The sequence below is a fragment of the Branchiostoma floridae genome, chromosome 17 (assembly GCF_000003815.2).
Source record: "Branchiostoma floridae strain S238N-H82 chromosome 17, Bfl_VNyyK, whole genome shotgun sequence".
Lineage (NCBI taxonomy): Eukaryota > Metazoa > Chordata > Leptocardii > Amphioxiformes > Branchiostomatidae > Branchiostoma > Branchiostoma floridae.
In genome coordinates this window covers 7,998,517-8,025,549 of record NC_049995.1, presented here as the reverse complement: position 1 = coordinate 8,025,549, position 27,033 = coordinate 7,998,517, and the positions used below count along the sequence as shown (strand labels likewise).

At 40.2% G+C, this 27,033-nt stretch overlaps 1 protein-coding gene across 9 annotated transcripts in view; it reads right to left on the bottom strand.

Moving 5' to 3' along the window:
- Nucleotides 1-238: 238 nt before the first annotated feature.
- Nucleotides 239-27,033, bottom strand: part of LOC118404699 (protein FAM167A-like) — a 59,057-nt gene continuing 32,262 nt past the window's right edge. For 6 of the 9 annotated variants that reach the window (XM_035803956.1, XM_035803954.1, XM_035803958.1 and 3 more), the window contains 2 exons: nt 5,038-5,628; nt 239-1,530 (listed from right to left, as the gene is read on the bottom strand). In XM_035803956.1, coding sequence (XP_035659849.1) covers nt 1,264-1,530; nt 5,038-5,274 — 504 coding nt within the window. In that variant the 5' untranslated portion in view covers nt 5,275-5,628 and the 3' untranslated portion in view covers nt 239-1,263. Of the gene's footprint in view, nt 1,531-5,037; nt 5,629-8,708; nt 8,842-15,959; nt 16,046-25,318; nt 25,443-27,033 lie in introns of those variants that run through there. The other 3 variants (XM_035803961.1, XM_035803962.1, XM_035803960.1) reach the window with 3 other exon arrangements.

The following is a 27,033-nucleotide window of genomic DNA, read 5'->3' as shown; positions in this document are numbered from 1 at the left end:
AGCTTTTGGGCCCTAATCACAAAGTAGAAACCCTCCCCTGTCACACCCACCTCAAAACTGCCAGGATTTCTACCCATTTGACCAGGAAAAAAATCTTGAAGTTTTAGGCCCTGAACTATAATCGACCACCATCAATTTGCATGGCGGATTGACCTGCGGATCCCCATGATTTCGTCCCTCCCCTATCACTACAGTCTATTTGCTAATATTTTCACGATTGTGTCCTTGTTATATGTAAATACAAAAACAACAGAAGTAAATGTTGTTTTGTTTCCTTTATTATGAATACCAACATCCGGCTCTGACGCCAACAGACTATTGAAATGTAAACACAAGTTTGAAAGGCACCAAATATATACATGTACATCCCATTGCTTATATTCATTACAACATACAGGATCGGGAGTGAAATGAAATAGTACATTAATGTTCAGATTGTGTTGTTAGTCAACTTCGTGTCTGCAGCAAACGTTACAATTTCCGTACACTGAGCGTTTCGCCAAAGAGCGTTTGTTACAGTACGCAACGAACATTTGGCTGCGGTTGTGTCCAGCTCTTTTCACACTGTTTATCAAGTCAAGAATATAATTTTACATGAATGAAGTTCTTGCCAAATATGACAAAACTTAGACGACAGGAAGGCCGCTAGATAAATTCTTTAAAAAAATCCCGACTGCCACCACGCGTGGTCACTGCGCATGACTGAGACCAAACCGAGGCTGCCTGATGACGTAGTTCCTGGCAACCATTTTGAGATATCAGCAAACAGTAAGTAGTTCAATCATGGACGTTATATTACGTCCCTGGTCCAATGCAATTTGATTGCAACATATTTCGACAAAACAAACAAGATGTTCCACTTATAACGTATCACTTGTCAACATATATTACAATATCAGTGAATCAAAAAATTAGAAGTCTAAACAAACATGTTGTTTTTAGACCACACCAATGTAATCAATATGATTCCAAATTATCAAGTATCTTTGCATTCATACATATAGTAAAAATCTTTAACTAAAACGTCATATTTGGACCATTTTCTTTGCAGCTATAGTCCGAAGTATCTTCTTATTGACATCGATATCTTAAACAGTACCGGGAGTATCTTTTTTCATATTTTGATGCAATTAGTTCTAGAATATATTTTCCAATTAATCATATTTTGATGAAACTGCAACAACCAAAACGAAGAATCAGTATGATCGTACAACGTTATTTATTGTTATTTTCATAAATGAGAAATAAGTTCCACGGTGGAAATCAACACAAGGAAAATCTTCTGGAGTTAATGTTCATCTTGGTGACTCCGAATTGGCGGAGGGGTGTGCCCAGGTTTCTATGGAAACCGTTGAGTGGCATGTCACACGACAAGTCCGAAAGCTCGTCCTGGTCTTCCAACATCTCCTGCACTTCTTCCAGCATGTCCTGGTGTTCGTTACAGCTCTTCTGTAACTTCAGACGGTGGATTTCCTTCCGTAGATTCATCAGTTGGCGCGCCAGGGCCTGGTCCTGGGACCGCATGTCGATCTGAGTGGACAGAAATGCATAAAATGTACATCAGCGGTTGCAGTACCATAGAAAATTCCTAAGTGGCGCTGATTGCTGTTCCTTCCCGATTTCTTTGGAATAAAATACTCTGTTGGTTAGTGACCATTCAAGGGACTTATCAATTATAATTACCAGTACATCTATATAGAAACTGGTCACAATAAACAGTTAGTCACGGTAGACATGGTTCCTAATGCTTAAGTCAACGGGAAAATAATCCCAGATCCATTAGAAAGTTGCAACTACACAATGTACCATAGCAAGGTGGTGCTTTTGCTGATCAGAGATTGTACTTCTCTCTATGCAAGTTGTCGTACCGTGAATAATCGATAAATGGCGCTAACGTCACGTACTTTGCAAAGTGCTGTCCCTACACCATTGTCCTTCGGAACGAAATGTAAACCATTGTATAGATAACCCTTTGTAGATCAGCTTAACATTCAAATTCTGTCCAGGTAGATAGGCTGCCGTACCATGTAAAACTGATAGGTGACGCTGACTTTCTTCTTCTACTTTGCAACCCAACAAATTGCTTTCCATTCCCCATTTCTTTTCCTCTTTTAAAATACCACTTGAAAAAGACTATCTGCTTATAGATCTACAAGTGTACACAAGTGGAGTGCCTGGTATCTGTTATCTATGGACACCATGTCACATTTGTGGATCTCCTAAATACACAACAATCGGGTCGTGTTACTTCTGACCACAGGACCCCACAGGTTGTGTCCATATTTGCCCACTCAACTTTGCCGCTTTCAACTCTTTATCTTTTTATCAGTAATATTGGGTCTAACAGCACATCAAAGATGTACCGTATATACTAAAATATGTCGCGGGGCAAGACGTCTCTATTCAAACGTGCTATGTGGTATTTGTACATGGCATTCTTGGCTTCTAGTCTTTCCGTATTGCTAGCTGTTGTGCTTAATTACTTTGACGAGGAAGACATTTGCTGAAAGTATAAGAAGTGTTTTGCCAGCACCAAGTTATTTCTTTCTGTCGCCAGGAGTTTTTTTTATTTCTATAAAGATATGGTGAAAAAATAGTTAAGAAAAAGTCGTCAAATAGAGATTGAAATTTTGAAAGAAGTAAAATCTTTAAGCAACTCTTAAATGAGGAAATTTGCGATTGGGGTGGATCAAAGGAATTTTTTTAAACAAGAATAATTTGAATCAGCGTTGCTAAGCAACACTGAAATGCTTGGTATGATTGACAAGCGAGTACCTTGGAAGATAAGGCACTTATGAAACTTGATATGACTGTTTGGAAATTGATTATCATAAATCTGGTTCAAGAACTGTAAATGAGGCCCACATGCCTTCTAGATTACTACGTTTCTATTATTTGTTAAGCTTTAGATCTATTTTTGGTATTTGTGTCACATTGTAAATGTTTATTTCTCCAAGTTTGTCCACATAGCTAATGTGTGCAAAGAATATCTACGGCTTCTTAATAGAAGTTTTGTCGCAAATTCTTATTGTAGTTTTGACCACGTACTTTGAATGGTACCACAGATTTTCAACACCGTAGTATCCAAATCGTCCTACTTATTAGATATAACCACTTTAAAATGTGTTAGTTTTAACTATTTCAACCAATTCTGAACAAAACATCAGAAACAGTAGAAAGCGACATCAGTACGATTAGAGAAGAGCACCTCACTTTCGTTTCTTGACGGGGGACGCCATAGTCTTTCTTCAACTTATAATTCACTGCTCAACAAATTACGCGTTCTATCTACAAAACTTGACATCACAAAAGCAGTGAATTGTTCATTCTTTGACAACGACTGGAGTTGTTCAGTCAAAAATTCGGGTACGTCTAATTCTTGTGTTGAAAATCACAGTACAACTTTGACGAAGAATCATTTCCATTTTTGTAAATCTAAAAGGAGATTAACTGAAGGGAAAGTTTCTTTCGTCTAGAAACACATAGATTATACCGGGTGGTCCCTGGAGCGTAATCTTGTTATTGTATGAAGTAATAGGCTGATTTAGCGTACAAAAGCGCCTATTGAACCTATGATTAACTAACACAATAGGCGCCCATAGTTCTAAGCTGGGTCTAAAGCTATGCATTATACACACTGCCTCGTTTTTCTCGACAAGAAAGACTTTAATCACATAGTTGACTGGGTTGCTTAATTTGAGATAAAGGCAGGAGGAACGCTTTAGAATCAAATAATGGCCACTTCTGAAATATTGCAAACAGAGCTAAAATTGAGAGGATTTTGATGTCGTCGTTTTGAAATGATTTAATGGCTAAGTGGGACCCTTGACAGCAGAACCGTAAGAAAGCCCATACGACGTATCACACTGTGAGTTTCATGTCGATTTTCCGTCAGCTATACGACGTATTAGCATCATGTAGTATTCAAGATTCGTTCCTATTCTTACTCTCTTTAATTACATAGAAAGTATATTCCGTCATTCTAGACACACTGACAAGTTTATATTCCTCATGCGTTTTGACAAACCAACCATAGCTAAACCCATACAGTCCTACATTTTCACCATTACCAAGAAGCGAGAAGAAGCCGAAATTTTGTGTTAGACAAGATCTGTGATACTTTTATATGTATATATGTTTTCACTTGTTGTGACCTGTACTTAGCCCGGTTGGGCAAAACTGTACAATAAAGGTCTTCATTCTTCTTATTATCCACAGTTCGTTGCAGTTTTACGACAACTAAGTGAGCTTTTGTGAATTTGTGACACGTAATTCTTATCATATCTTGAGAGTTAAATGATTGTATTCCTTTAGAATGGCGGACGTATCATAATGGTACAGTTATACTGGCTAGTTCAATTTGAGGCACTCGCATCTCCAATAAACGTTCTCATCTCGTGTTTTAGTACGTAAAAGCCTCGCAAAATAAGCGAAAGCAAAACTGACCAACCGTTTCGAACATTTATTCAGCAGAAGCCGTTTAATTGCATATGCTTTGAAAACTTTTTTCAAGTTCCCCGGTAGTGTAAGAAACCAGAAATTTCCAGAAATGTTTTGTTCTCGTGCAGTATTTGATGCGTGTATAAAGAAGACTGCAGACTGACATATTATGGCATTATTATATCCAGACAAGCATACTACAAAAACTCTTATATTAGATTCTTTCATTTACGTACACATTGGCTTTTTTGGAACCACTGAGGTTCTGAAAAAGCCCACTTGAATGGTTCTTTCAAATGACATACTAGTACCTGTAGCAAGTTCACCGCGTGGTAACCTATAACCATTTGAAAGGTTCCTCCCAATAACATACTAGTACCTGTAGCAAGTTCACCTTTATCCGCGTGGTAACCTATATCCGTTGTTTAAAAAAATGGTATTCAGTGATATCAAGTCAACGAATGGTGCCCGGTGGCTTTAAAGTAAAAATGTTTAGAAAATATTGCAGTTTGATAAAACAACGGATATAGGTTACATCACGGATAAAGGTGAACTAGCGTTGCATGAAAAAAAAATATATTTATGACCAGCACTCACCAGTTCTCGCCGTAGCCAGTTCAGAGCCCTATCAATGTCCTCTCTCCTCTCTTCATCCCCTCGGTTCTCGCCCTCGGGCACTCTCCCGAGTCTGGGCCGAGGTCTCTCCAGTTGTTTCCGCCACTCCACGTACGAGGGCCGCCGCGTCATCAAGTTCAGCTTGGTAGTCATGGCCTTCAACTGCGCCAAGTCTGAGATATCGCCCTGAATCTCACCCATCACTGTAGTAGTCGTCATCCACCGGTGTGTGTACGAAAAACCTTCGGGAGGGGAACGGTACCAGTCCCGAGAACGTTCGCTTGGAGAATGCGGTCGGACGACTTTTGGTGTTGTCAAGACAGCAAGTCCAACCTGTTGGCCGAACCTAATGTGCAAACTTGTAGGGTGGGTGGGGTGAAGATAGCGTCACTATGGAGATAGGTAGAGAGCTGGATCGCGCCGGTTTCTGTGTCCTAGCGACCGCTTGCTGTCTGGAAAAGCGTTGAACGTGTAGAAATTGTTCCAAGTGGTGGCAGCGGTGCGTGTTTGGGTGTCCTGTTAGCCCTGTAACCGTCCCAACCACTTTGGATGAGCTCTGTTGATCCTCAACACCTGGGGAAACAAAGAGAAACTCGGTCAGTAAAAACAAAACAAATTTAAAGTATCGTACGATTTACACAGTCATGGAACCAGTGTGGCAAACATGACACAAAACACAAAGGAAAAATTACGTTTGGGTCTGAGACTGACTTTGGAATGTTTGCGGTGGGCCCTTCTCACAGAGAGGAATGTATACTATTAGTACTGTTCTTATAACAGCAAAACACGATGTAAGAAATGTAATTTTCAACGTTACGTTGCCGAGTAGATGTTGGCACACTTGCGAAGGGTGTATGAGGGCTAAAAAGGGGGTTGGACGGAAACCTTATATGCATCACAACCACTTGGAAAGGAGCGGAATCAAATACCAGGAATTACCCCCAATTCCTAAACAAAATCAGTTCCACCAAAGGATCAAAATATTTTGTCCAATTAGTCACACAAGGGGACTATGAAAAAATAAAAGAAATAAGCGATGCAATACAATTATCTAAGTAAGCCATGTGTGGGAAATTGGGTCAGGCATTAAAAACCTGGCTGCAATACCTTGAAAAAATGGGCTAGCCTTTACCAGGACTCCTTTCGGGGTGGAGGGGTGAGGGTGGGGGGTGTCTGTGGATCGAAGAATTCGGCAAAAAAAGGGAAATTGGCCTGGGGAGTCAGTCCATGCTTAGGTTCATATTTCCCCTCCGGCCAATTCCTCAGGTACCAAAATTCCCCTGGTAAACCATTTCCCTTTAACAGCCAGCGTAGTCAGTCTGATAGAGACTACCAATCAGCTCCCACCTAACAATAAACGCCAACTCCCGTGGAAGGCCATAAAGGAGGCTAGAACCTAGTCTCCAAGCAGACCCTACGGTGCCTTAGAAAAGATAGGCATTCTGTGGCAATTTTGGAGGGTGGAGGTTCCAGCTAGTCTCCAAGCAGACCCTACGGTGCCTTAGAAAAGATAGGCATTCTGTGGCAATTTTTGAGGGTGGTGGTTCTAGCTAGTCTCCAAGCAGACCCCACGGTGCCTTAGAAAAGATAGGCATTCTGTGGCAATTTTGGAGGGTGGTGGTTCTAGCTAGTCTCCAAGCAGACCCTACGGTGCCTTAGAGATAGTATCAAAGCTGACACAGGATTATAGCCGGCACCGTTGGGTTCCCTTGGCAGGCTAGCTAGCACCACCCGCCTCTGATCTTTTGCCAGAATTCATATCATCTCTAAGGCACCGTAGGGTCTGCTTGGAGACTAGCTGGAACCTCCACCCTCCAAAATTGTCACAGACTGCCTATCTTTTCAAATCGGTGTTGGTGCCCGTCCCTGCTCACTATTGAATTATTGTTCTGTAAATCGCTTTATTGCACAGGATTACGTGCATTTAGCCACGCTGCCCAGACGGTCACCTCGGGCCCAGACATCTGCTTGGAAAATAGTTCACGGTCGTCCCAGATAAGCAATGACGAATCATCTGTTACTGCAAGAGTTGAGTGCTCTGTACACATCCGTTCACTCCACAACCAGTTTTAGGCTTTCGTATTGTATGTGCCATGCTACAAAAATAATGTATAGTTTTTCAAATGTAATAGTGATCAGTCGTATCTACAGCATCCGTAGTACTACGTTAAGGAAAAGGAAACACTTTCAAAGAGACACAAAGAACGCAATGTTCAGTACAAAGCAAGCGATGTTAAGTTTCTTACTGTTAGTCATGGACATCTACCAACACTGCCTATTGGATTTGTGAGCCTGCTACCAGTTGAGCTACAGGGACATCCCCAATAGAGGGCTTACCATGTTATAATTTGCGATACCTCGACAAGTGTTTTTGCCGCTTGGATGGCTAAAAGGTATTTTTGTGACTGGCAGCGTCATTTTGACGTCAGTCGTTGCCATGGCAACATCTTAGAAGCTGACGTAAGACGTGGCGTTTTGAGCTAAGCCGTTTTCCCGTCGACTCCTCGCAATGAAAATTGACGTGAAAAGTCGAGAAATATCCTCCTTAATTCCTTGTTTGAAACAGACGAATAACCGTTGCTTAGCAACAAAGCATAGAAAACCCCATCACCAAGTAACGCAGCAAAACACTAATGTCAGAGCTATTAACTGCTGGGAGTCGTTTGAGTCGATTTAATCAATGTTCATGGCAATTGAAGTCTTCAATCCACAGTTGCCAACGGTTAGGCGAAAGAACTATGGCCAATAACGACGTAATCAAGTTCAACAATACCTCCCGTCTATAGCAACAGCTAATAGCTTAGTGGGTCCACTAATTGGGTGTAGAGAGCAATTTAGAGGGACCCTATTGCAAGACTAAACCTATAGTTATTCTGTATGGTCACGAACCTTATTCACTATCGCGTGATAAAGTGGACAATACATTGCAATATCTGTGACCAGAACACTAACAGCACGTCAATGATAATGTCAAAATACAAAAACTCTCCCACCAAGTTTTCCTGTACAACAAGCCTACCAGAATCACGTACTTTGCTTGTTGTTATAACTCGCGGTGGGGTTGTATGGACAAATTCTATTCTTCAGTGTTTGCCTAAGTTATTAGTACACACCTTTTGGCCCGATATGTTGACGGTTAAGATGACATTGATTTTCATATGTACGGAAGGAGGCGAAATCTCGTGTTTGAGGGTAGCAGAGGTTGCCTTGACTGCCACAAAACACTGTACTGAATATGATTAATCCTACGCAAGCTATCAAAAAAACTATGAACTTTCGTAAGGTGCTTTAATGCACATGTTCCGTTATAATACCTGGTAACGTTAGTTCACGTTTATCTGCTGGGTAACCTATATCCGTTGTATTGAAAAACAGGGTATCTATAGGGATTTCAGTGGTTTCAGATTTTTTTCAATAAGTTTGAAAAATTGTAGTTTGAAACCACCGTCCATCGACTTGATATACCTAATTACCATGTTCTCAACAACAAACGGATATAGGTTACCCTGTGGATAAAGGTGAACTATATATACTTAGATAGCATAGAAGACCCTGTGGCATCTCTATCGCTTGCTTGCGCCAGTGAGATACCGTTCTTCAATACATTTTGAAAAAAAAATGTTGAAACGTTACAAAAAGCCAAAAACAAGTACCTTAACGGTTTGAATGAAGCAGTATCGTCCTTTCGCCTCTTGACTTTGCTGTAGATCGATGGTAATGGCTTTAATTGGAGAGACCCCGAAATAATGATCTTACCTCTAGGAGCTCCCTGCCACAATTAGTCAACATGAAAGTACGGCGGCGATGTACATACTGCCTTTGGTTACACAACCACCTCAAACACCCCCATCTTCGAAATGAACTCACCCAGATCTACTACGATTTGTAAGGAAAGTTGGACCATAAGACTACGCCACAGGGGGTGGAGTTGTTGAGTTTGCAGTTCACTGGAAAGGTTAGGCAATGATGAATAGGGGCTGTCTCGGGGAACATGGAAACCATACAGCGGGGAAAACATCTCGCCGATCGTGATTGAAAAGTTGTTCAACAAAGGCGACTGTTTGATCACTGAGTGGACCGAGCAGGTAAACACATTGTTTGAGGAACGTACGGGGCCGGGGAACTTAAATGCCGCGATGCACAAGGCAGAGTCGTAAGGCTATAGTTCACTTTTTTCCGTGGGGTAACCTTTCTCCGTTTTCTTTTCTTTAGTGTCCATGGAATCAAGTCGACAGGCAGTGAAATGAATTGAAAATTACAGCAAGATTTTGAAAATATAGAAATTTGAAACCACCGTCCGTTGACATTAACTCTGATATGCCGAAGTACCCTATCGTTAAAGCAACGGATATAGGTTACCCCACGGATAAAGGTGAACTACCGTTATCAACGATACTGTAATACTTTCTATATGTATCTATGATACCTTTACATTCGTGCGTAGGAGCATATTTGTCCTATTCCACATTTTTACCCGACTTGACTACCTACAGTTCACAAAGATATGTTTATAAACATATACATGTTGGTACGAATATCGTAGCCAAGCATATACTAGGTTCAGCTTCTTAGTTATGGTACAAATATAGGTTCGTATCGGTTTTTATCAAAACACATAAGGAATATGAATTCACAGTGCTACTCAAATATCTAAAGTGAAGACATTTACTTTCTATCCAAAAAAAAACTATTGTTGGTATCTCGCATCTACTTCTAAAAAAACACAATACTCTTGCCTTTGTCAAAGTCTTCAGCCAAAACCAGGTTCAAAACTTCAACTCATAGTGTCACGATTCCCCATTCATACAGCACATGTATAATTGAATACGACACATTGGTAGGCTATTCTCAGTACTATTGTCGGCTCCTGTATTTGTCCATACATATATCACTGACACTGTGCCCAACGGGGTGCTAAGGCCTCAGCAAGTAAATTTTATGGATGACATCAGGGCGCTCATTTATTTTCGCCTGATTTCAGAAAAAAATTCCTCTTTGGGGCTGGTCAGATAGACCAAAATGGGCAAACATGTTGTGTTGAAGCCTGATAATTATACTTGTAGAAGTGGCAGTAGGGATGTATCCATGACTATAGTTGCAGAAGTGAAACTTGTTGGATCGTTGTAAAAGTGCCACCAATATGAAAGCCATGGATGTAGTTGCCAACTTGGAAAGTGATGCCAGTGTACCACACTAGTATCATTTAAACAACACTAGTTAACTTCTTTGATACAGGAATGAATGCCTTGTTAGTTGTGATGCCACGTTTTGTCACTTCAAATCTCGTTACGACATTTATGGTGTCTATTTTTAGAATTCAGCCATCTTTTTTTCATCCATCTTGTTCTTGTTCGCGCTATCGTATAATTTTTGCACTCTGCATAGGATGCCATCCATAGAATTTACTTGCTGTGGCCTGACAAAGGAAACAGTCCGAAAGCATCAAAAGGCGAAGTGCCACACAGGCATGCAAAATATGCTGCCGATCCAAGAATGCTTCAAATCCAGGGGAAAAGTAAACCTATAAATGTCGTGGCCATTTAGTTTTGTAAGCTGCGAGGACAAGTTAATTTCCCGAGATGAAGTTCATTGTTGTGATTATTATGAGGGTATTTGAGAGATAGAACGAGGTATGCAGGTATGACGCACATGTGCGATAGCTCAATGTTACACTGCTCACTCAATTTGTATCCTGTAGGTTGAAGGCTCAATACAAAGTTTGACTTGGTCATACAAACCAAGGACTTAAAATTTAAACAGAATTGGCCCCCGCAGCTCCGAACGTTAGCAGGCCCAACTTACTCTCTACACCAAGAGCTATCTACCATTTAAAATCATGACCATAACATATCCAGAACACGATACATGTATATGTCAAAATCAGTCTCCTGTAGTACCTTAGAAAGCCACTTGGGGCCCATTATCGAACTTGACTTTTGTTTTCCCACCCATGCCACCTACCCAGTATCCCTTTATAGCTTCTCGAGCTATGCGATTACGCAGAAAAATAAGTATACAACTCTCCATCTTCATGGTTACCCTGTCCCCCGAACGACCTGGAGGTCAAGTGGCTAGGTAGGTAGGTAGGTATAGGTGTCCAACACACAATACTATACCAGTGTACCATCCCTATGCATATCATCAAGACGCTTGGGTGATATTAACTCTAAGTAAGAAATCAAGGAGAAGGTGGTCAAAGAGTTGCCTTTAAAGTCTACAATGATATGTGCTCATATGACCCAATACGACGCAATGGCCTACTGGTTATAGGGACCATATACTGTAAATGCAGAATTGTTCGCGGTGGATTAATATTCGCGGTTTTCGCGGTGACCACTTCTCCGCGAATTTAAAACCACCGCGAACATTTTACTAATATGATATTAGATTGCAGTCTATGGTGTTACCGCGAACTTAAATCCACAGCGAAAAGTCCCTTTTCCCGCTACCGCGAAATTAAATCCCCGCGAACTTAAATACATTTACAGTATTCAGTGATGACGTATATCTAGAGCTATTGAAACGATTTGAAGGAGGTGATACCATTAGCGTATGACACGGTATCTAACACTCTAAAGCCCCATCTACGTAATTGCTTACGCACACAATATGTGAATTACTACGTCAATTATACGTTGCACATCGTAACCGGACAGTTAGATATTTCACGTATGTGCGATGATACAGAAGTCCTGTCATAACGTTTAACTGTAGTGCGAATATGCATAGTTACTCTCCAAGCAGATGTAGGATCCTTTTCGTTTAGGACGTCTGTATAAGCGTTTTATCGGGCATTCTGTAATGTCAGGTTGTCTAACTTTTTCTCTGCCAACTAAACGTACTATACGTCTCAATGAATCGTTCATGCATACCGATAATCCCTCTTGTATTGGCATTGTAAACTTATACTGCAGACAATTTAGACTAGCCTACACTAGGCTCCCAATGTTGTGTGTGTCTCTGTGTGTCTTTGTTCGTGTGTGTGTTTGTGTATGTGTGTTTGTGTGCGTGTGTGCTCCCTCCTAACATGGTGTAACTAATCATGATATACTAAGAAAGTTGATTACAAGAAATGCATTACATTATTTCGATTGCACTCCGCGATAAAGCACTAAAACTATTTCTACTTTGTTGATTTCCCAACAGTGAAATATATTGTGTTAATGTCCTGCATAAACTGCAACGACTTAACTGCCAATACATCAACCCGAGTGTCGTTCTCTCTCATTCGTTAATTAAAAGTCTTTAATACTTTATTATAATCATACCTAGCAGCATACTATCAATGAATGAACGTATACGTATTGATGAAGTAATGAAATAACTTTGTTACGATGACACTTTGATTTTCTTGACAATCCCTAAGGACGTGTGTTGTATAGAGATACTGATTAACACAGAATGCATGTATACCTCTGTCCGAAAGTACCGTATCCCAAAAGTAATCAGTATCTAACACAGGTGGCGCCCACTATTTCTATATGACAAAGACTTGTCCTGTATAATGGGATAGTAAATAAAGCTAGGCAAACATCAAATTGAGTCATACCACTACAGCATCATAATGATAAGGTATTTTTTTAACATCGTATTTGATATACTTGTATTTTCTCCTATAATTTCAATGACGTAATAACTTGCACACTTTTGGACGGAATTAAAACAAACTGCACATAAATAGAATACGTTTCAAATATGCATGATAACAGTATGCAGTTGCTCAAAAAATGGATATGATTTTGGAAACGGCCAGACTTCTCAAATTTTAGATTGGGACTACCTACCTGAAACGTCTGACTGTTTCCAAAATAAATTCTACCCGATTGTTTAAGTAACTGCCATCTTTCAGATCGTATTGCCCGAATATATAACCTTCAACGGCAGTTCATTATTGGGACATTATTTTGTACCTACAACCGCCATATCCACTCAGACCCCATTACCCCCCCACCCTCCCCCTTGTTTTAAACGTTCAGTTCGACTTGCAACTGTTTTCCACGCAATATTTCTGTACATAAAACTCTCTATGATAAACATAACACCACTTGCGAATGCTGCAAATGCTATTTCAACGTAAAAAAACTCACCTCTCTTTTCAACATTAACCTTCCAGTATAGTGAAATATGAAACCATCACAACTGAAGCTACCATGAACTTTTAACTTTTATCGGCGCGAGCGCTCCCTTTACTGTTTGTCCCCTGACAGCGCAACCGGTGCAGCTTGAGTAATGCCCTCTTAAGGACCATCAAAGTGGCCCTTGATGAAATATCTTAAGGAGTGACTAAATACCTGAAAGGTGGGTTGACAAGGAACACGATCCGTCCATTATCTAGGACGACAACATGACTAAGAATTATTAGACAAACACAAACACGCTGACCGATGTTGATGATAATGTATTGCTGCCCCTAAAAGGTTTGTGTATCAATGACAATTTCATGGGATCAAATTGGCTTTAAGCATCACAACTTTGGGATGTAGCATATTAAAGTATATAACGGATTACTTTAGAGACCCCATGGGGCATTACAACAACCCTTCATGTCCACATGTTTACTTGCTTTGACCAGAAGGCCACAGTAAGTTAGTTTTATGGATAACATCATATTCAGAGTGCAAAAAATAATGAAATACCGAGAAAAAAACAAGATGGCTAGATTTTCAATATAGACATCATAAATGTTGTAGCAAGATTTGAAGTGACAAAACGTGGCATCAAACTAAGAAGGCATTCATTCCTGTATTAAAGAATAAGAAGTAGTAGTAAAGGTGATACTAGTGCGGTACATTGGTATCACTTGCCAAGCTGGCAACTACATTCTTGTCTTCCATATTGGTTGCACTTTAACAACTATCCAACAAGTTTCACTTCTGAAACTATAGTCATGGCTACCTCCAGAGTGTCACTTCTACAAGTATTATAATTAGGCTACAACACAGCATTTTTGGTCTATCGGACCATCCCCAAAGAGGATTTTTTTTCTAAAATCAGGCGAAAATTAATGAGCGCTGATGTAATCCATAAAACGTACTTGCTGTGGCCTTATCCATAAAAAGAGACAAATTCTACATTTGTCTATATATCTAATGTGTAGTGAGTTTTAATGAAGGAATTTGCTGGAGTTTATCATTATACACACATTTCTGGTCATGTGTCCATTTGTTGACGTGCCAGCTGTGTTTGCTAGAGGATTTCTACCGGTAACTACCTCATTTATTCTCGCCATGTTGATCTAGCATTCTCCTAGTGTAGGAAAAATGATACAGAGGTGAAAGATTTACTTAGTAGGCAGCTCTATAAACATGTTATATCGGTATCAATGGACTCCTTGTTGAGATATAGACTTCAATCAAAGTAACTTATTCTATGCAACGTTCTTTTTTGCACCAGTGCTCGTAGGAGGCATAGCCCCCCGAGGGAGGGGGGGGGGGGGGTGGGCTCTGAAACCACAAATTTGTCCCAGTGGACTGTCGGATACTTCTCGGTGGTTTAACCATTAAGTTAACGTGTCTGTTTTGTCGCAGGGTCCCGGGTGCGAATTTTTTTTTAAATCTGGGGCCCGGCCATCACCCAAAAATAGCCCGGTAGCCGAAGTATAAAAGTGCAAAAAAAAATAGCCCGTAAATTTTCCAACCGCATGATTTTGACATTTTCGGACCCTGAAAATATGTTACTAAGTGTTAGACTTGGAAATGCAATGAATACCTCCACATTAGATTACCTAACTATATATCTATGCATACTCTCACACAAACTGTACCCACAGTACCAGTTAATGATCGCATACTAAACTTTTGGCGTTTAGAAAACATAGTGTATTGGTCAATAATTCTACTGAGTCGAAAACAGGCTGAGTGGAAGTTTTGCGGAAGTTCCTTGGTGGTTAAAAGAACACATTAACAGAACTGTTTGTAATAGTTGAAATACCTTCTTTACCCCGTATTTCAAACATCTGACCTGAGACTGCCTGTGCATTCCTTTGTTGTGCTATTGGTAACATTATTACGGGGTACCAGATGTTATAAGGGTTAGATATCAGTGTTGGCGGTCCATCTGATAATACGATATGGTCAATATACAAATACTTTACATATCATGCAATGCTAGGTAACGAAGAATTATTATATCGTAGTGTTTATACACAATCTTCAGTTCTTCAGTACCATTGACACGTATGGGCACAGAAAAACAAACTCCGTACGTTTTTGTTTGTCAAGATCTCGGTTTTTCTTATCTGAAGTTTTGCATAACACAATTGTACAGTACTCAAACATGAATGATAGCGCATTGATAACACGCTATGTCCTTGACATCAATTTTGAAGGTAGCTATGCAAGAGGGAAAGGTGAACGAAGTTGACAAGTACTCCTGACATATGCATGTATGACAAAGAAAATAGATAAATGTGATATTATTCAACTGGATACCGTTGCATAAAAGCAAGAGTTCAAAGACCTCATAGCTCCATGATTATGTAAATGTGTAATACATTTACATAGTCATTGCAAAAATATGTACATCTTTAGCTAACTTATGCATGTCACAAAAATGAAAATCCTATCATTTACCACTTACATGAAACGTGGCATATTCACATCGATTATGCAAAGTAGATCCATATTTGCATAATTGGTGCCATGGAAAAATATCATGACCACAGTATATCCAGGACAAAAGATGCAGAACACGGTAGTTCTGCTGTAATATCAAGGTCGACCAACAGGAGGCCCAAATCCTGAGTTTGCAACAGCTATCGACGTACCAAATTTCATCGGAATCTATCCGGGGCTTTAAATTTATCTTAACCAAAATATCCGGCAACACACACAGATAGAAAGACCCAAACCTACACCTCCATTTTTTTACGGACTTAATGACTGTAAAAAGAACAACCGACCTACCTAGTCCCTCGACTTGACCTGATAAGCTTGCATGGGAAATCGCAAAATTAGAATATTGACCGCAGTCACCGCACTCACCCAACCACCCAGTCTGCACTTATGCTCATGTGAGTAATTACTCTACGTAAGTCACAATGAGTTCCATCAAGAAGGAATGCCTGGTATGCACAGTTTGGTCAGACAAATTTGTTCTCTTGACACACGCCATCAAAACACTACTAATGACTGTTTAGAGCGACAAACGTGTTGTCAATTTGCATGGAGAGATTTCTATGTTGCGTGAAGTGCCCTACACTAGACCGCACCTGCAAATATGCTTTACGTAAGGTACAAGGCACGTGTATGGACAAAACGTTCGGTATGGTATTTCTGACCACTACATGCGTAATAGTCTGTCATCATAAAAACTTTCAAGAATGTAAAGAATTTTAGGTGTGATTTGATTGAGTATGTTTTCTCAAACAGGATTATTTCTATTTTGGCACTATTTTGGACGTAACCATGGCGACAGACATGAAAAATTCATATGTCTAAGCCTATAAGCCATAAGAGGAATTCTTTTCACCTGAAAACAATGCCATAACGCAATGCCGATAATTCAGTTGGTAATACCTTGGCCCTATGACGTTTTGAACCAATGGCAATGCTCGTTTCATCAACCACTGGAAAGGGCTATACCTTCGCCGAAGGTAAATTTTAGATTTCACCTTCATGAAAAATGGAGGTAGATCGAGTTTTTCGCTTTTCTGGATGTTTGTCTGTGCATATTTGTGTGTGCTTCCGGATATATGTGGACGGTATATATAGCTTTAAAACCTTTTGGATGTATTATGATGACATTTGGTATAGGTCTTAGGGAGACAAAGGCCATTGTCGATGTTGGGCCCCCATGTGGCCGACCTGGGTACTGCATCAGAACGCCTGTTTTTTGGTGTCTTTTCTCCTAGACATGCTACAGTCTTGATGTTACATTTGTATCTCTCTTGAGAGAAATACTGTAAATGCAGAAATGTTCGCGGTGGATTAATGTTCGCGTTTTTCGCGGTGACCACTTCACCGCGAACTTTAAACCACCGAGAACATTTTTCTATTATTGTATTAGACTGCAGTCTATGCTGTTACCGCGAAATTAAATCCACCACGAAAAGTCCTTTTACCCGCTTCCGCGAAATTAAATCCCCGCGAACTTAAATGCATTTACAGTATTGGTATTCTATAAAGTTCAACTTCAACTGACCTCGCTGTACGAGTTGATTACTTCCTAGCTTAGGTTACAAATTACATTTGACATTTCTAATGTTTCACGGTATTTTTGCAAGTTCCACTTGAAAGGTATACGGCAGCGTTACAAGATAGCTTTCAATTTCTAACCGTTTTTGTTCACAATTTCATTACGCCGAGGGAAACTGAGACGCCCCCTTGCCATATGAGACCACTACGACCAAAGGTAGCCGTCGGACCTGTTATTCTCACTCCCTCCGTCAAAAGGATTGTGAACTCTTGTGCACCCTTGAACCATTCAGAACCACCCGAGCGTGAAATTAGTCAATGTTTACCTGAATTCTGCTCACTTTTGCCCAATTGAGCGGTGATAGATGGATTTGTTCGGCTTTGGTGAGCTTATTTTTCAAGGTTGTCTGACTCTAAGTCAAAAGGCGGGCAAAAACGCTGTGGTCAAAAGTGTCAGTGCGTACAGTCGACACACCATAGGTAGAACAAAAGCGGCATCAAATTGATTCTGAGTTCTAGACAACAATTACTATAACAAGACCATAGCATACCTAGGATAAAAGATGCATAAACTGCAAGTTCTGTTGCAGTACCAAAGTCTCAGACCAGGGGGCCGAAATTGATCTTTACCGTCGTCTTCCAAAGCCCCTATCCACATACCAAAAGTCATTACAATCCACCCAGAGATTATAGTGTTATATGCTGACTGCAAAAATCTGAGAACACAAACAGATAGACAGAGATAATCAAAATCTCCATTTCGTGGAGATAGAAAAAGTATAATTACTCAAGCAACTGGATATGATTTTGGAAACGGTCGGACATAGACACACGGTAGTTGACTTACATCTCTTGCCTTCTAATCAGTGGTAGTCTGTCACAACATCTAACACTTCATGACAAATGAAAACCTTTGACCTAATGTAATATATTCAGTAGCCAACAATGTAACCAGTCTCGCCATTTTATGATGTATTAGGCGACCTTTACACAACTTCTAGACCACTTCACGCGAAGTTTGGGCCACAAGCCAGCTGTAGCTGCCACATTTATATCAGCCCTGACGCCTGTAAGGGACACAATGTCTCAAGAGGGCTCTTCTAAGGGGTAATTTTTTAAGACCCTGTCAAAGCAAGAGGCACTGGAGACCGCTACACCTGGACTTGTCTCATGTACCCTGTCTAAGTGGTTCTCTTTCATGATTAAGAATAACACGTCTTAAGACAGTCTACAGACCGTTAACGTTGGAAGGAAAAGATCTGTTCTAATATTATTACTTTCCTTTGGACAGACAAGGGCAGTGTGACACCACACTCAAGTTCATACTAGTAATTTATTGTAACAGTGCCACGTACCAGGAATAAAAGGCTTGATAAGGCAAATTAAAGGTAGTCCCATAGACTTTTTGAGGCCGTGGGGGCAGTGGGTTGTTTGTTATCCAGGGTACGTATTGGAAGGGGGAGCCATGACCCCGCCTTTTACCTCCCCAACCGAAGTCAGGTACTCATTTTTACCCCCCAGGTGGAATGAGGAAAGTCACGTAGGGTACATTTCCCAAGATCGGCTGCATGACAGGCTTCGAACCCACGACCTCTCGGTTCTGGGCCAAATACTCGTCATTCAAAATATTATATAGATAACAATTCTGAATTACAATCCCATGCATTTCTCTGGACAGTGCATGACCAATTGACCAATGACATATTACTCTTGTCTATAGGGTCCTATTGGAATGAGTATCTTGTTCTGTATTGCCCAATCAACGTTACCCGTCTGTCACATCAAACGCATGAACATCAAAACAGATGCTCCTGCGCTAACATATGCGACTATAGATCTCTGGAGATCCATTTCGTTGAATCTAGAGCTCACGACTGTAACGCTACTCCACCTTTATTCGTGTGGTAACCTATATCCGTTGTTCTAAAATTGGTAATTATCAATGGGCGGTGGTTTCAAATTGCAAGATTTTCAATATACGGTTTGAAACCACTGTCTGTCGACTTGCTATCCCCAAATACATGTGTGTTTTTTTCGATAAACAACAGATACAGGTCAACTCACGGATAAAGGTAAGATAGCATTTTGTTACCAGACTGTAAGAACGCAGTGTAGAGTACTTGTTCCTGTGGTTACGTCCGTTTCTATGGTTACGAACGACATGTTTGTTTCACTGACGAAAGATAGTGGAGGCACGTTAGCTGATACATCGCACTGTTTCAAAAACCATATCCGGTTGTTTCAGTAACTATCATTTAGTGACAAATTGGTACCAAGTAAAACAGCTATGGAAGCTCCAAGCCAAAGAAGAAACAAACAAACAAATAAACAAACAACCCAGCCCTTACCGTAAAGTCTACAATCCCTGTGAGCATCTCCTCCCCATAGTTTACCAGTCTAGGTAGAGCCAGACAGCCTAAAATAGACCGTATACATCAATTCTACGCTATAACGCATTTCATAAATCACAAATAACGACCTACGCAACGTTCATACATCTCCAATACTTACGTTTACCTAATCTCTTATTGTCCTCAGCGTTACCATGGTTACCAACATCAGACGATAAAGGACAAGCTTAGGACAGCTGACCTGGTAATAGTGAAGGATTATGACGAGATGGGGTTCAGGTAGGAATCTCTCTCAGTACAACGTGAAGACATAAATCATTAGTATGCCGGGCGCCGGTTCAACATGTCAGGACGGTACCAAATGTCTACCTTAGGAGAGGGGAGTGTTCTATGCCGGGAATTTTTAAACAAAACGAGTTCATAATCATATGCAAGAAAAGTGCCCGGCACTATGGATTGTGATAAAAATAGAATACTTTTCATCTTTTTGTTAGCGAAGGCAAAGCCGCATTCTACAGAAAGATGCTATAGATAGTGTGGTTTTGTCGTAGCCATTTGACATCTTATCATAGAGGTCTATTGGGCCGATTTAACCAATGAGAGGACAGACAAACGAAGGATGAAGCCAGAGACAAATCCTTGAAGGGAATGCGGGGGTGTAAATAAGGAGCTATGTTTCCTCAGGGAAATGTCAATCAAGGCTACAAGCCCGTAATGATAGCCCTTGGCATGTCAGACGAACCAGACTGATAAATAAGCTGTCAAATGAATTATCTTCAGACATCCATGAAATAATCCATGATATGGACTTCAACGAAGGATATTCTTAGTGCATCAGCCCTTAATCCAAACGTCTGTAGCTATATCAAATTACCTGATTACAAGGTAGTGGATGTAAAAGGCCATGTTGATTTGATTATATGGATGACATCCTCTGGGAACCCTAAAACTCATGCTAGCGTGCAGAATAGAAAAGGTTGGCAAAAAATGTTGCCTTCATTAAAAAATCTAAGTGGTCAGAAAGGTTGAAGAAATGACTAAACAATTTTAATTCACATATTCTTCCTTTGACTTTTGAATTGATTTTATTGGCATCAAATTTTTAGTATTCATTTTACGCCAATTTACGGCATATATGTACTCATTTTGCAGTTACTTTGTATACTGTAGATGCAAGTGGCGGGTATTTAATTTCGCGATAGCGGGAAAAAGGACTTTTCGCGGTGGTTTTAAGTTTGCGGTAGCGCCATGAACTGTAGCCTCTTACTGCCATGGAAAAATGTCCGCGGTGGTTTTAAGTTCGCAGTGAATTGGAAACGAGAAAACTGCGAACTTAAAAACACCGCGAAAATTTCTGCATTTACAGTATACGACTTACTGCATGGTGTAAACCTTTTCCTTTTTCGAACGCCCGAAAATTGATGCGCGCGCGGATGTCACCCATGTAATCGAATCGACATGACCTAATTACAATTCTATCCGATGGTGGATGATATATAGATCTTTCTTGGTTGCTAGGAGACGTCGACGGGCGCAGTCATCTCTCTTAAACCTCATCCTTCAGTTGACAAACTTGACATTGAACCTCAAGGGCGACCAGGTCATACCCAAGGGGACGGTATCGGCAATAAAGACACCGGTAGTACGTGCCAATGATAGAAATGGCACCACATCACATATTGTTATTCACATCACATACTAGTATTTCAAATGCGCATCATTTGCTAGTATTGAAAGTGGATACCGTGTAGTAGTATTGTACATCATATGCTATATATTGTCGGTTGGGGAGGTAAAATGCAGTGGAAGGGGACATGGGCTCTGTCTTCAAATACGTACCATGCTCTAGACACAATGGATAACAACCCACTGCCTCTACGGCCTCAAAAAGGCTATAGGATTATTTTCACCTTTTTTTAATCCTTTGTACGTGACACCTTTAAAATAAGTTACTGCACATCACATAGTATTATCAGTGAGCACATACAAACAAACCCATTCTTTGCGTACTAAACATATCTTTCTAAAGCGATCAGATTGTCTACCTGGTAATTTTCAGAAAAGTAGCTTTAGCGCTTACATCCTACTTTAGTCAAAGTCTTCTCTTCTAGTCGCCTTAAGCTTCCTGACTAATATTCAGCTCGAAACGAAACGAAACAGTAAACCACAGTATTGTCTGTAACATCAATTTCCTACCCGCCGCAGTATATAGTACACATCGCTAGATCGAACAGTTACAGCTACAAATCGCCTACATTCGCCAGAGAGAATAGGCCACATGGGGATAGGAAATCGTTGGCGGGTTTCTCTATCCAATAAACCAATGATTTCCTAGGAGATGTCGGGTAGTTCCCCCGTGGATTGCTTTCTGATTATTGGGGTTGTGTTAAATTGCTTCCAATACCAGGTTTGGCTCGGTACCAAGTGTCAACGGGGTGGGATACACGAACTGCAATATGTCTGGGTGCGTAACTAGGGAATCTAACGATAATTATACCTTTATCCGCGGGGTACCCTATATCCGTTGAAGTTAAAAACAGGGTACTTAGGGATATCAAGTAAAAAGTAATCTCCAAGCAGATCCTACGGTAGCATAAGATAGTATCAAAAGCTGGCAGAGGAGTGAAGCCGACCTAGGAGTGTGTTTGGCTACATGGCAAATGGACACCTCTTGGCTGACTACACTCCTTGGCCAGTTTGGTACTATTTTATGACATGGTAGGATCTGTTTGGAGATTAAGTAAGCAGATCTTTGTCTCTAATTTTAATGTTTTATGAGGGGCCCCGAAATCTTCTTCTTTTTTTTTAGGTCTCAATAAGATTTATCCACATACCAGATATCAGCACGATCCGTTCTGGCCTTCTCAAGTACAAGTTAATAATTATGTTCACAGACAGACAGACAGAGAGAGAGACAGGCAGGCAGACGGACAGACAGGCAGGCAGACAGACAGGCAGACAGACAGACAGACACACGCTCACACGCTCACACAGACACAAGCTGTTTATTGCTAGATTCCCAAAAAATGCATCTACGTTATTGCGACATAATGACACTTTAATCAGAGAATTTATTGTACTTAAGTCACACGGATCGTCTGATAGATTGTAATTATCGATTACAAGGAAATTACAGATAATTTGGAAGAAATTAAGCCCACTGCGTTTGCACAATCAGCGATATTTCACTCACCCCTTTTGTCAGTGTCAGCATCTGATCGTTTAGAAAAAAGACTTAATTGTTTGATGATGAAATAGTATTTTCCCATACAATAAGTCCCTCACAATGAAATAGATTAGCTGTTTTATCCCATTGTCTAGATAGTTATATAATAGTTTTTTCTACAAGATTTGACAGGTTTCAGCTTTTATCAGTTGCGATAAAACTGTAGGGTTATCTACAAATGGCATCTTGTTGACAATAAACTTTACACAGTCTGTATTATGTTTCGTTAATTGCTGTCCATATATTTTCCCAGTTCACGTTGAACTTGCTGATGCAACAATATGTTTACTGCTATATATATCATCAACGCCATTAGCTGTATTGTACCCCACCTGGCTATTTACCGTTGATCAATATGAGGCCATGTTGATTTGATTATATGGATGACATCCCCTGGGAACTACAAATGTGATGCGAGCGCGCAACTAAAAAAGTTTGGCAAAAAAGTTGCCTTCAGTATGAAATCTAACTTGGTAGGAAGTTTGAAGAAATGACTTAACACAAAGAGTACAAAGCAGCTGGAAAATTAGCAAATATGTGACGTAGTTGTAAAAAATATCAGAAAACGGTTGATGATGTCATAGAATATCAAAGTTAATTTCTATTGCAAAGTCATAGGAAAAGGTATGAAAGAACAAAAATTAAGAATACCTATTGTTCAGTATATCTTCTTCTTTGACTTTGTATAGTTTGGCATTCTATGATATTATTATCCATTTTCCGATGTTTATATGCAAATTTCGTCACGTTATTTCTCATTTTGCAGCTGTTATGTACAATATGACAGTATGGTCGAAAACGTTCTTTGGTAAAGGACAAAAAATTGATCCGCGCGTGGATGACATCCATTTAGACTAAGACAAATCAACATGGCCTGATTACCAAAAGCCAGGTTAACCCACGGAAGTCGGCTAGCCGCCGGAAACAACAGTGCTTTAAGCCCGGATCCAAGATTTAATGTGTTCAAACAAGAACACGCGAGAAAAACACACCATGTCCGTACCTACGTCATGAAATTTGATTTAGATAGATTATAGAAAAATGAGGAAGGGAGTCATGCATTGGAAACTGAGGCTTTTATTCTTCGGGATGACGCCCGTATACAAAATCTTTAAACAGGAACACGTGAGCAAAACATACTATGTTTGTATCTACGTCATGAATTGAGTATTAATGATGATAGATTATAGAAACGGCGTCATTGGCAAACCAGTCCTTAGCGTGAACAGAAAAATTGAAATGTTTTGTTTGGTGAAAAGAAACGTCGCACAAACAAGGAATCAATTCACGATAGTATCGGTTTTACCTAGTTCACAACAAAGGTTTTGTTTTGGTGTCGTTTGTCTGTCTGTCTGTCTGTCTGTCTGTCTGTCTGTCTGTCTGTCTGTCTGTCTGTCTGTCTGTCTGTAAAAGGCATAACTCACGAAGCTTTTGATGGATCCTTATATATGATATACTTAGTAGGAATGCAGGGGTCTAGAAAAGAAGGTAAAGTTTGATAATGACCTCCCCTAGCGAATTTTTAAGGTCCTGCAGCCGAAATTCCGGTTTTGATATCTCGTGTTCTGGATATGCTTTGTTCGTGATTTTGCAGTATTAATTTAGTATTATGTAGCTATTGGGACAAAGAATAAATATAGTGTAGGTTTGCGCCCCTAGCGGCTTTTTGTAGAACTGCATGGGTCATTTGTATCTCCTACTTGTAAAAGAATAACTTAAGAAAAGTTTGATGAATCGTCATGGCTTTTGATATGCTTTCAACATACGTTACTAGTAGAAGGAATACTGAGAGAAGTGTGGGTTAACCAAGCGGAAATCGTGGCTTACTTTGGAACCTAATCCTGAGCCACCAACAGCTAACCCTTACCGCATGAGTAGCACAGAGTGACTCAGCCTACATATTACCGCGAACAGCGACTGTGAGCACAGCACGCACAGAATAACAAGTATTCTGTCTGTACCCTTCAGTATTGTAAAGCTATACTGTTGTTGGGCAATTGGCTAACCCAAATGCGTTCAATGTATAGTAGTAGTAGTATGTATACTCCAATGAAACATTCAGGCGTGGAACTATCTAAGAATCTGCCTCAAAACTCGCGAGGATTTTCGAGTATTTGTGGTGATACCATCGATCTACTATCCATTTACATGCCTAAACACCTTATCTTAAATACATAATTATCAGGCAATTAACTTTCCCAAAATACCTTCTAAACCTTCAAGAATTAGTCTCAAAACTCTCGAGAATTTTTTTAAGTTTTTGCGGTGAGATACGACCGATCTATCATCCATTACAAACACCATATCGTAAATACATAATTATCAGGCAATAAACTTTCCCAAAATACCCTCTAAAGCCTCAAGAATTAGCCTCAAAACTCGCGAGAATTTTCTACTTTTTACGGCGATACCATCGATCTATTATCCATTCACAAGTACAAACACCATATCGTAAATATATAATTATCAAGTAATAAACTATCCCCAAATACCTTCTAAAATACAAATATCGATAAATAAGCGGTTATGTCCGTAGTAGAAGAAGGGCTTACCTTAAAACTGACGAGACAGTCTCTGAGTTAGTATGTAGGACACTAGTGCTGTTGTACGATCCGAACACCAACTCGCTCTGTCAGAGAATGACTCAACATTGCACCCACCAACAAATATATATATATACAGGCGTGTGTCTGTATTACAAACATGTGCAACGCCATGGTTACCCAGAAGTGGTGATCTAGAGCCCTGCCCACATCCGGTGTGTCGGTAAGAATACACCAGTCTAGTGGAGCGAACACGACTTGACCTGGGACTATTTGAGAGCACTCTACGACGGAAATTTTACCTTTCGACAAAGCGTGATCAAGTTTCAAGTGGCACAAGTGACGTGTAGTGAAATTGGCAAACAATGGCTTGATCCATTTTATATATGGTCTTAGGGCTACACTTAGGTACTTGAATATGTGTTATTGCGTGTTGTTCGTGGTAACTTGTTTGTTTTAATTCTTACGTAATGGAAAAACCCTTTTGAATAAAGTCTGCGTACGTTTTAAAAACAAGGACAGGACTGGCTTCTTAATAAGATTAAATACCCCTTTCCTGTGTGATTTGCGTTAACGCCTAAAAGGCTTTCACTAATTCTCCCGCCCCCACAAAACACAGGAAATAGACCCGTCCAGAGAACTTCCCCTCTCATACATCGGATTCGTACCTAATTAAACAAATTAGATAAACCAACCTACAGCATTTTTAAAGGTCACTGTCTTGACAATAATAAACCGCCTAATTAGATAACGTAAATAAACAGAAAAGCATCGACAGCGGATTTTGGTAGCTATACGCCCCCGCGGTGTACAGGAAATGGACTAGTCCACCTGTGTTCGTTTTTTTTTTCACCCAAGTTTCCTCTCAAAAGATCATCCATGTGCATTGCGGGTAAATATTTATCAACTTCACACGTGAGATGGTTTTTAAAAACCACGCTAAACGCTTCTGATTGTAAACACTCCCCATTCAGTCGAATCTCGCCTAGTTGAGTTCTAAGAGTCTCAGTGAATGGACACTTGTTCGCACAAGTTCTCTCGCACAATGCAACGTTTGTAAATGAAAACAAAGGAGGGTTGGGTGTCCAAACGTTATGGGGGAAACGTCACAAATGTGAGTGATAGACACTTGTTCTTAAGAGCTCGCTCAGACAATGTAACGTTTGTTAAGGAAAACAAAGCGGGTTGGGCGTCCCTGAAACGTTATGGACAAAATGTCACTACCGAAAAATGACTCACAATGCTAATGGATCGCAAACGACATTTCTATAACGTGGTTAACAAAACAACCGTATCCGGCCAGAATATACCTTGTCACAGAAAAGTTATAAGACTAAAGGAAGAACAAACCAAGCATTATAAACCTCCTTACACAAACGAACAAAGGAACCTTGATTGAGTGTCCATTATGAATCATGAATTGTAAATTATGGCCAACTGACTGTATGATGCAATGTTATAGCAGTTTAAGTCATCCAATATGGGAGATATGTAAATATCGTTATGACGTTACATTCATATTTGGTGTTTTATGTTTTTGCGTGTTATGAGTGCGTGAGTGTGAGTGAGTGAGTGAGTGAGTGAGTGTGTGTGTGTATGTGTGTGTGTGTGTGTGTGTGTGTGTGTGTGTGTGTGTGTGTGTGTGTGTGTGTGTGTGTGTGTGTAAGAGTGATTGAGTGAGTGAGCGAGTGAGTGAGAGAGAGAGAGAGTGAGTGAGTGAGTGA